Raw genomic sequence first — 11,819 nt, forward strand, 5'->3', positions numbered from 1 at the left:
AATTTTGGAGATTGCCTGAACAATACAAAACACTTGAGGTTGGCCAAAAATTGGGTGGGAGACTTGGTCAAATTGAAGATGTTGCTCTATTTGAAATTAGAGGCAAAGATACACGCATAGTGAAGGCTAAAGTGGAACTGAACGGTGATAAAAGAGTGAGGGATATACTGAAATTGCTTGATCCTAATAAAAAAATGCTGGAAATTGGAGTACGCTATGAACGTATAGGTGTGTTATGTACTTATTGTATAAAATTGGGGCATGAATCTAAGAATTGCCAATGTTTTATTGATGATTCTGCCCAAAACAATATCAAGGAAGATAGAGTTGGTGAATGGCTTAAGGCAGATCAAGTCGGTAGGCGTTTAACTGAAAATAGAGCTTCCTTCAATCCTAATCAACCTCGGGATGGTTCTATTCCAGCTCAACCGAAGAAAAAATCTCCACCTGCTTGGCTTTTTGATAGTTTCTCAAATATGAGTGTGCAAGATGATCAGAAAAAAGAGAATAATGAAAAAATTACTGCCAATTCGGGTTCTAGAGCAGAAAATGAGGGTGAATCAGAAAACACAGGTAGGGCTACTGATACTAATTATTCTTCTAATGCTTTATTGGAGATATCCTATCCCATGAATAATGTCCAACATAATAACAACGTCATATCAAAGCTTAAAAAGGAGAACAAAAAGCCAAACCTGAAACAACTTGCCAGAAAGTCTGTGATAGGTTTCAAACGGAGGAGTGGAGGTAATGGTACTGAAGATATTTCAAAGAAAATTTGTCTCAATGATATTGTCTCTGATGCTATGACAGTGGAGGGTACCAGCCTTCAAGTGGCACTCAAAGAAATATGAAACTGCTCTCGTGAAATTGTCGGGATTTGGGGAGGCCCCTGACAATCCACAAAAAATCAATCTCGACAAATTGAAGAAAAACTAAGATCTTGTGGTTTCAAGGAATGGTTTATTGTGGATCCGGATGGATTATCAGGGGGTTTGGCAATGGCATGGAGGGATGGTTGCACTGTTCAGATTTTACAGCATGGTAGATTCTTCATTACGGCATCAATTCTGACAGTTGGTTCTAATGATCCCTATGGTGTTCTAGGTGTTTATCTCAGTTCAAATGATCAACATAGAATGGCTCAGTTTGCTGAATTAACTTTAGTCACCCAACAGTTCGATGGTAAGGTTGTGTTAATAGGTGATTTTAATGCCATTTCTAATCAATTGGAGAAAGCAGGTGGGGGTGCTAAATCTCCTTCTTCTATTGAAACCTTTAACAGTTTTATTGATGATAATTCTCTGATTGATATTGGTATGGTCGGAAGACCATTCACTTGGTCGAATAGACAGAGGGGTGATGAGTTGATACAGGAAAGACTGGACCGATTCCTGGTAGGAGTTGATTGGCAGCAACTCTATCCCAATGCAACGGTTCTTAGACTGTCAGAATCAGGCTCGGATCACTCCCCTCTTCTCTTAGACTCTAATCCGAGAACTGAGAGTTCTAAATGCCGATTCAAATTCCAAGAAAGATGGTGTTCCAATGATGAAATAAGGCAGATTGTTAGAGAGGTTTGGCATGAACAGATTGATGGTTCAGCCATGTATATCCTAGCTCAAAAAATAAAGCGTTGTCGGCATAAGATTGTCAGATGGCAGCAAGAACACAGATCTAATTCGAAGGTGGAGATTGATTTACTACAGTCTGAATTAGAGGAACTTCGTTTAGCAGGAATTCATGGAGGTGATATCATTTCAGAAATAGAGGACAAACTTGAAAAAGCATTGCAAAATGAGGAATCTTATTGGAAAGATAAGTCTAGAGTCAAATGGCTCAAATCCGGTGATCAGAATACAGCTTTCTTCCATCAGAAATTTAGAAATCGAACCCGAAGGAATAGAATTTGGCAACTAACTAGCAGTGATGGTAAAGTGGCTACTTCAAATACTGGTATTGCTTCTGTGGCTGAATCTTATTTCATGGATATCTTTTCCTCCACTTGTCATGAGAACCCTGAACCTCTGTTTACTGATTTTGAACCTAAGGTTACAGCTCACATGAACCGTAGGCTTCAAAAACCAGTGATTATGGAGGAAGTGAAACATGCAACATTTAGCATTCATCCTCAAAGTGCTCCAGGAGACGATGGTATGACAGCAAAATTTTTTTAAAGCTTCTGGAATATACTTAGTGGTGATATGTTTCGAGCAGTTAAGAGCTTCTTTTCAGGGTGGCAGAATTTTGAAGGGTTTTAACCACACTCAGATCTGTCTTATTCCCAAGATTTCTGATGCTAAAGATATGACTCAGGTAAGACCAATAAGCCTATCTTCAGTCTTTTACAAGATTATCTCCAAAGTATTTGAACATAGACTTCAGAATATGATGAATAGACTAATTAGCCCTACGCATAGTACTTTTATTAAAGGCAGATTAATCTCTGATAATATCCTAATTGCTCACGAGTGTATGCATTACTTGGAGAACTAAAAAAGGGGACTCGAAAATAAAATGGCGCTAAAATTAGATATGAGTAAGGCATATGATAGGGTGGAATGGCACTTTCTTTGGTTTATATTGGAGAAGTTTGGTTTTGACTCGCGGTGGATCATGTGGATTCGAGAATTAGTGACAACTGTTTCTTATTCTATTATTGTGGAAGGACAACCTTATGGTTTCTTCAAACCAAATAGAGGTATTCAACAAGGAGATCCTCTATCTCCCTATTTTTTTCTTTTCTGTGCAGAAGGTCTCTCCATCTTGCTACACAAGGTAGAACAAAACAAACTAATTCAGGGTCTTCAGATACATAGGCGATGTCCCAAGGTCAACCGCCTCCTCTTTGCTGATGATTCCATCTTATTCTGTAAGGCTAATCCTGAAGCATGTTCAAATATCCTGCATTTATTGAATTCTTATGAAAGCATCAGTGGCCAGAGGGTAAATCTTAATAAATCTGCTGTATTCTTTAGCCACAACACTCCCTCCACTACTCGTACACTACTGGCTAACTCTATGAATATTAATCATATTGGGGCTCAAGATAAATACCTTGGTTTGTCTTCTACAGTCTCTAAATCGAAAAATGCTTCTTTTAGTATGATCAAAGAAAAGGTTCGGAAAAGAATCCAAGGTGGAAGCGCAATCCTCTATCCTCAGGTGGTAGACACGTATTGCTTAAAGCAGTGGGAGAAGCTATTCCTATTTATACATTGTCTTGCTTCAAGTTGCCTGATGGTTTAATTTTGGAAATTCACTCTCTACTTTCTTAGTTCTAGTGGGGACAAAAAGGTTCTGAAAGGCGGATGGCTTGGATTAGCTGGGACACTATGACTCGCCCACGAAAAGAAGGAGGCATTGGATTTAAAGATCTCAGAATCCAAAATCTGGCGCTTTTAGGCAAACAGTTTTGGCGACTCGTAACATAGCCTACTTCCTTATTATCCAAAATCCTAAGAGGTAAATACTTTAGCAATGGTAATTCTATAATGGCAGAAATTGGAGTCTTACCTTCTTGGGGATGGAGGAGCATACTGGAAGGCCGAAAGATTGTTGAAAAAGGTCTTAATTGGGCTGTGGGTACTGGAGAGAATATCCGAACCTTTGAAGATCCTTGGCTACCTCATCCGTATCCTTTAATGATTTCTGACATGCCAAATAGTCAGGCTATTTCTGAGTTGGTTCCAAAAGTTAAAGATCTAATTACTGAAGATAGGAATTGGAATCAGAATCTCATTCAAGAATTATTTTTCAAAGACGTTGCAAACAGGATTTTGTCAGTTAAAATTCAACAGATTAGGGACAAATTGCAATGGGATTTGAACAAATCCAAGCAATATGATACAGCTTCAGGTTACAGAATTGACTATTTATTTTACCATCCGTCTCTGGAGCTATGCCCTAATTATATGCAGCAGAAAAAGCCGTGGATTGATCTATGGAAGTTGAACTTGCCTCACAAAATTAAGCTATTTATCTGGAAAGCTCTCCATGGCCGGCTTCCGGTGCTTGCTCAGATTTATCACCGCATCCCATCTATATCACCAATATGCCCCTGCTGTCATGAAGCAACCGAAACAGTCACTCATTGTTTGATCGATTGCTCTAGAATTAAAGATGTATGGTCTCAGAGTTATCTTCGTGACTGTCTTCCCCCTCAGAGTCCTAACGACTTTTGGACATGGTGGACTGCATCAATAGAGATGCTTAACCCTTTGAAGAATGCTGACCGTAATCCTCAATTGCTTGCCATCATTTGCTGGATTTGCTGGAAAGCTCGCAACCAGTTGATTTTTGAAGGTTCTACTTCAATGTCGTCTGCCATTCTAACAAGTTCTGTCAAGTTGCTCCGTGAAATCTAAAGAACTCCCAGTTTAGGTCGTCATCTCCATGAGGCAAGCTCTTAGTTGCATTCAATTTGATTTATTATTCTTTCTTCTTTAAGATTTTTCTTCGTTTTTCGACCACGCACCGTTGGATGAATACATTCAGTGTAGTGTTTTTGAAAAATTCTCACCTTTTATTATGCTGTCCTGCTTTTGGACATCTTTGTATTTCATTTTTCAATAATTAATGAAATATAACCTACTATCTTTAAAAAAAAAATCGACAAAATACAAAATATATAAATATATAATAGTTAATTTGTTTACGTATTTTATCATATATTCTTGTTAATTATAATTAAATTCAGTCAAATCTTTCAACTCCAAATACAAAATAAATTCTAAAACAAGCATTTAGTAAGGCATTCTATAATATTTTTTTTAATAAGCGTTGGTTTGACTATTAAAATTAAAAAATATGTAGTAATAAATATAATAAATAAAATAACACAATTTAAGTATTTTGGGTTTATTATTTAAGCAAAAGGAAATAGAGGATAATATAAATATAGAATTTAAATAAAGTGATTAAAAATTTAAAATGGTAGTGTTTCAATTTTTATAAGTGACATTTAATTTAATTTAATATTATTATATTTTCAAATGTTTTTTATGTATTGAATGGCAATGCAATGCATTGATAATATAAATTGAAAAGTACAAAGTTTTAATACTTACTTACCAAACTTATTTTGAAGTTGACTATTCTCAATTCTCATTGACTAAACACTTTTCAGCATTATTTTTTAATTTAATTTTTGTTCATTGTTTATTTATGATGAGCGAGCGTTTAAGATGAACTATGATAACCATTCTCATACAGTACATATGCATATGCATAGAGTCATAGACAATTTTCCGTATGAGAAAAAAAGTTCCCTGACGATATCTAATTACATTTAATTATTTTAACAATAACAAAATTTTATCTCATTAGATAAAATTGGATACATAAATTAAACGATATTATTAAATTCTATCACGTATCATATTTATAGTAAAATTATTTATGCATAAAATTACATTTAACTATTATTTATGAAAAATATTTTTTTTCTTTTAAATAATTATATTATTATTTGATATCTTCAATATCCTTAATTTCATTATAAAATTTAAATATCTATTAAATAAAATAATAGTTAATTTATACTTAGCAAAATTAACCAATTAGTCAAATTCGTTTAAAGAGAATCAATTAATTTGTTTGCATTTATTGAAGGAAGATATTTTCCTTTATATTCAAAAGAAAATATTATATTTTCCTTGCAAAAAGGCACCAATTACATTTGACAGTCTCTTTAATATATGCTCTATTTGGTAATTTGGGTATCTCCTAAAAAGCTCTTTCTCTTCATCATTTATCATTCTTATTTGTATCACTCCCTAAAACTAAACCATTCTTACACAAATTGTTATGTTTATGTGTGAAAAGAGAATTGAAGAATACACAAATAAATAGAGCGTAGGCAAGTTTTGATTAGAATGGGGAAAAAGAGGGGATCCGAAATGAACATTTTATTTGGATGGTTGATGAAGTTATCTATCAAAGTTAAAATCTTTTTGGGAACATTGGTTGTGCTTTGTGCTTTGGTGGCTCTAGGTTTTACCATCAAAGATCATGAATATTTCTTCATAGTCGCTGAAGCTGTTCATCTTGCTGGGACTATTGTCCTCTTATACAAGCTCTTCACCAAGAAAACTTGCTCTGGTATGATACATTTTATATTTCATATTCCTCAATTATGGGTTTTCATATTTTAACTTTTCATGTTTTTTGGTGTAATATTCTAAATGCTAATTATAAATAATATCAAAATAAGAATTAAGTTAATTTAATCTCCAATCTTCCAATTTTTTTTATAAGATTTCATAGAACTTAAACCCAGATCGTTTCGATAGTAGTAGAGGATGAAAAAATATTCACTTTAGTTATTGAAGTTACATTCGAACCTCAATTTAGATCTTGAAATTTTAATTGTCTCAATTTAATGTCTAAATTTTTTAAATTTTAATCACATTAGTCTTGCGTGGTCTCCGTCAGAGAGTTAACTGAAAAGATTAGGAACTAAATTGAGACAATTGAAACTTCAAAAACTAAATTAAGACTCGAATGTAATTTCAGGATAACCAAATTGAATATTTTCTCAGTAGAGGATTGTAATTAATATAATTGAAAAATAGATGAAGATATAAAATTCTGGGCTCAACTCAATCAATTCTTATTAATATACAAATCAAATAAAAAAATAATTTTCAAATTATCAATTCAATTCTCATGTTATGTCATTTATTCCAAACACATTGTTTGATTTACAATTCAATTGTAAAATTTTTTGGTTCCAAATACACCCTAAGGAATTAAAAGGGGAAAAATTAAAAAAAAAAAGTTTGATTTGGCATTTTCAGGTTTATCACTTAAAACCCAAGAGATCACAGCTTTGTACCTATCAGGAAGATTAATTTGTGGCATGTTGTTGAGAAATGTTGTTGGCATCTACATGTACATTATGCTAGACTTGGTATTTCTCTTGTCAACATTACTCACAATATGGAAGATAAGGTTCAAATTGAAGTCCTCCTATATTAAAGAGCTTGACACTGTACGAGTGCCTTTTATGGTAATACCTTTAATTTTCTTTTGTTAATGTGAATATATTATGTGATTTACATAGAACACTCATAGTTTAATTTATGAATACTATAAGATTTATGTTATCATCAAATTCTCTAGACAAGCAATATTATGAGAGTAATTTCTGGAACTAAGTTGAGTTGATTTAGTAGTATGTTTAAATAAGTGTTACAGGTTCGAATTTCGCCAAGCTGTGGGATACTATGAAAAACTAAAATGAGGGAGTTAATAGTCAAATTAGTTTCTGAAAGATAAGACATTCAAATTTTTTCAATTAAATTGATCATTCAAAGATTGCAAATTAATCATATTTGTTCTCCAGTCACTCCATTAATAATTTTTTTTCAAAAATTGATGTTATAAAACGTTAATTGATAACATATATAATATCTGATAGGTCTAATTGGATATTGACCAAATATATTTATGAAAATTTATTAATTTATATTAGTCATTTTTCTCAATTACAAAAATTTTATTCCTAATATGACTTAGTGACTAAATTGATAGGTGTAAACGACATATTTAGTCAACATCTAATTGAGCATGTTATGTGTCATATATGTTATTAGTTAACATTTCACTCATTATTGGTTGACAAAAATTGTGAGTGGAGTAATTGAAAGACACATGATTAATTCATAATCTTTGAAGGACCAATTTAATTAAAAAAATCTTTTAAAAACAAATTTAAAAAATATCTTATTTTTTAGAAATTAATTTGACTATTAATCCTTCGAACGAGAGTAATTTCTTTTCCCCTGGTTTTATGTTTAAAAGTGTTGCACAGTTGTCCTAGACAAGCAATATTCTTTTGGCATTGTTTACAATGCCGATGAAATTTACCGAAATTGTCCATAAATTAATGGATTTTACATTATCAGCTTTCTCTCCAAAATCATATAATAGGTAAATTTTGACAAATTCGACATAAAAGAACAAAGCATCATTAGAATTGGCATATTATTTTATTTAAACACGGAAAAAAGTTATGGAAATATATACATGATTTATACATAAGTCAAAACAAGAATTGGCCTATTCGTTTGTTCCTTGTGTTTGTTGTTTACCATAGTTCCTTTGAACATTAGAATAGTTGTCTCTAGTATATTTTTAATTAAAAAAAAAAGGCGTACCCATAATTCTGGTATTAGTTTTTATTATATACAACTCATTGTGATTTAAGATTTTCATTTTGTTTGGGGTGAACACGTACTAGAGCTATTGAATAATTAATAACATATACTATATATTGATAATATACTAGGTGGTGAGTTGTGCAATCCTTGCTATAATAATCCACCCGCGTTCAAGTGATTTTTCTTTCACCAACACCCTTTGGGCATTCTGTGTGTACTTGGAAGCCATTTCAGTTTTTCCTCAACTTCGTTTCATGCAAAATGCAAAGGTTAGTCCTCACATATTACACTACAACAAATTGAATAAATTTTAGTTTAACCATTTTTGAGACTATGGTAATCCTTGTTTGCTTCTAGATGGTAGAAACATTTACAGGATATTATGTGTTTTCGCTTGGTATTTCAAGATTCTTGGCATTGGCTCAATGGATAATTCAGGTGAGATAAAATTGTGAATTGAGTTGATTAGTACGTAACGTGAATGATTATATATGTAACATATTTTTTTAGGTAAAATTTTTATACAGTTCTTTTATATATATATATATATATATATATTTTAAATAACAAGAATCAAATTTTAGATTTTTCTGTGTATAAATTCTGATATCATGTTATAAAATTAATTTTTTTTAAATTAAATTAATAAAATATGACATATATACGACTAAAAAAATTATAGGAGCCTAAATCAACAAAGGAGAAGAAATATAAATATGTTAAACAAATAAAACTATATATGTAGCGTCTATATATTGATTTAATTATAATGTATATGTTTATATATATACCACATGAAGGGATTTGTCCACATTAAGTATAAATTTTGCTAATTTACACATCGAATAATTTCTTATGCATAATAAACTTTATCATTCCAACCGTAGAATCAAGTCATATTATCTTGATAATAAAGCTTATCAAAATTAGAAAAAAAAAAAAAAACATACATCAAGAGATATATAATTCATTAGTCATATTCACTTGCATTTTTTAAGACCGTCTATAATTTACGCAAAAATAAAGTATTGTGATGATATATCAAATTAATTTCAAATTTTATAAAATTTTATTAGATTATTCTACATAATGAGATATTAGAATTCAACTATTCAATTAATAAAATTCATCATATATTAAAGATTATTGAATAGTGTAAATCAGTAAATCAATTTTTTTAATTACAGGTTCAACCACAGGTTATTATTATTATTATTATTATTATTATTATTATTATTATTATTATTATTATTATTATTATTATTATTATTATTATTATTATTATTATTATTTAGAAGATTCCGGTGTTTTCATGTTCTTTTGCAGATCTATAAGACTCGAGGATCATATCTATTTTTGCTAGGTAGTGGCAATATTTGGTTCTTGACAGCCTTTCTAGCAGAAATGGTACAATCGTTTATCTTGGCTGATTTTTGTTACTATTACATAAAAAGGTATATATTAATTTTTTGTTTAATTATTCTATTAGTCTCTATAGTTTTACTGAATTTTCAATTAGGTCTCTATACCTTTTTTTTTCGATTGAGTCCTTATACCATATCATATTTTGTATATAACTAAGTTCCTACCGTGATAAAAACACTGGAATTAACTGAATATTCCGTTAAATAAAACGAATATGTCTAATACTTGACTGAATATTTTGTATAGTTTAACAGAATATTCAGTTAATTTCAACGTTTTTGTCATGGTAGTAGCTTAGTTACAAAAACTGATATAGTATAGGGACCTAATTGAAAAGAAAAAGAATAAAGCACTAATTGAAAATTCGATGAAACTATAAAAACCGACAGAATAATTAAACCTTAATTTTTTTTCCCCATTTATTACTGTTTCTAATTAGATTCTATATGAGTTACAATATTTGTTCAATTTTTGCTCCCTTTTCCAGCTTCAAACAAGGCCAACTTTTGAGGAAAATGCCAATTTAAGGCCTGAGTTACAGATTTATAGTGTGTTTAGATTTAAGAACACACCAAACTTAAGATCAGTTGTTGATACATATGCTTTTCCTATTTTTATGTTACAATATATGTTCTGAGGGATATATAAAATGATTTTACACATTTTATGTAAAATGCATACAAATATTTTGAGTGTTATAAGTTATTAATATTTTATTCTTTTAAGAACCAAGTAAGTAGTTTTTCCTAAAGGTAATTAGTAAATATCCCTCTAAAATATTGGCCTTGAGGATTTGAACCCAGTCTTTCAAATCACTGACTTTCTAACTTTGAGTCTTTGATGGCACCAAGCCACCAATCACCATTAATCACAATCGGTGATAAAATCCTTGAACTAAATATCTTATTCTTTATATATCTGTACTTTCATCCAATAGTAATTAAACTTAGGATGAGATAACTTGACATAAGAATATCTAAAATTTTTAGATTTTTTAAATACATTGTTTAGTCTAAGAATACTTATAGAACCAATATATAAATGATTTAGATTTAATGGAATATAAAACGAAGTAAAGTTAGGTGTCTAACCGTTTTTTAAACTAAATTTTCAATTAAGTTATTGCACGCTTTTTTTTTCTTTTGTACATCGGGAGCTATTTTTTATGCACTTTTTTTTCAATGTTATTATTATTGTCGCTGTCCTTGCTACGGTCACTACTATTGTCGCTGTTGTCACTACTGTTTTATTGTCGTTATTGTTTAACTTTTTTTTTTTCTACTCATCCTTTTTTATTTTTATCGTCATCATCTTTGTTGTTTTTATCTTTTTTTTTTTATATATATGTTCAAAAAATTAGAACACACAAATTTTGATGTACAACACATAAATTTTAGTATACAATACAAATTTTTAAAGAATCACATGCCATTGACACCCAACTAATAAAATATCGCTCAGTACATAAATTTTTGAAAGACTATATATCTAAAATATTGACACTCAATTAACAAAATACACACAACACATAAATTTTGGTGTACATCATAAAAATCTTGGTGCAAACACAAACTTTAGTGTGTAGCATAAAAATTTTTAAAAGACAACTTACTTAAAACACTAACTCACTCAACTAATAAAATATATTCGTAGCAAAAATTTATGTGCTATATATAAAAAATTTTATACTATATTAATAAGTTTGTGTTCTGTACAAATTTTTGTATATCAATATATTTGTGTTTTCCAACTAAAATTTTTGTACTACAAAAACACAAAAAAAAGTAATGAAGAGAAAGTCTAGGGACCAACATCTTTATTAAAATTTGATTAGCATTTAACCATAAAAAAAAATGAACAATCCCATACTATTGAATATAATTTCACACTATTAAAAATACTAATAATAACTAATTGATAACTACAAAACACAACTTGCAAACCCCTAGCACTCTTCTTATCATAATCCAGGAGGAATTATTATTATAATATAACGAACAGATCGATACAATAGATATCTTTAATAACAGATAACATCGGATGTAACTTTTAGGGGTGAGCACGGGTAGCGGGTACCTGATTACCCACCCGAACCCGAACCAAACCAATCAAATTGGTTCTGGAACCGACGGGTAATCGGGTCCAACCCGAACCAAACCAATGACATTTGCTGATGATTGGTTCGGGTATCGGTTTTGGGGGCGCAGAACCCGAACCAACCCGTATACC

The 11,819-nt window shown here is 30.8% G+C and overlaps 1 protein-coding gene across 1 annotated transcript; it reads left to right on the forward strand.

The window, feature by feature from the left end:
• Positions 1-5,705: 5,705 nt before the first annotated feature.
• Positions 5,706-10,223, forward strand: LOC107615146 (ER lumen protein-retaining receptor-like). The gene is made up of 6 exons (XM_088500208.1): positions 5,706-6,102; positions 6,801-7,012; positions 8,294-8,434; positions 8,523-8,603; positions 9,492-9,619; positions 10,078-10,223. Exons 1-6 carry the CDS (start codon positions 5,877-5,879, stop codon positions 10,115-10,117), a joined length of 828 nt encoding a protein of 275 aa, XP_088356334.1. The 5' UTR covers positions 5,706-5,876; the 3' UTR covers positions 10,118-10,223.
• The last annotated feature ends 1,596 nt before the right edge of the window (positions 10,224-11,819 follow it).

The sequence above is a fragment of the Arachis ipaensis genome, chromosome B9, assembly GCF_059453495.1.
Source record: "Arachis ipaensis isolate K30076 ecotype BB chromosome B9, ASM5945349v1, whole genome shotgun sequence".
NCBI classification, from domain to species: domain Eukaryota; kingdom Viridiplantae; phylum Streptophyta; class Magnoliopsida; order Fabales; family Fabaceae; genus Arachis; species Arachis ipaensis.

Bases quoted from the DNA above. Each gene is read 5' to 3' on its own strand.
- LOC107615146 (XM_088500208.1), top strand. From the start codon at position 5,877: ATGGGGAAAAAGAGGGGATCCGAAATGAACATTTTATTTGGATGGTTG. The intron at 8,604-9,491 runs GTGAGATAAAAT...GTTCTTTTGCAG, and splicing joins TGGCTCAATGGATAATTCAG to ATCTATAAGACTCGAGGATC. The intron at 9,620-10,077 runs GTATATATTAAT...TCCCTTTTCCAG, and splicing joins TGTTACTATTACATAAAAAG to CTTCAAACAAGGCCAACTTT.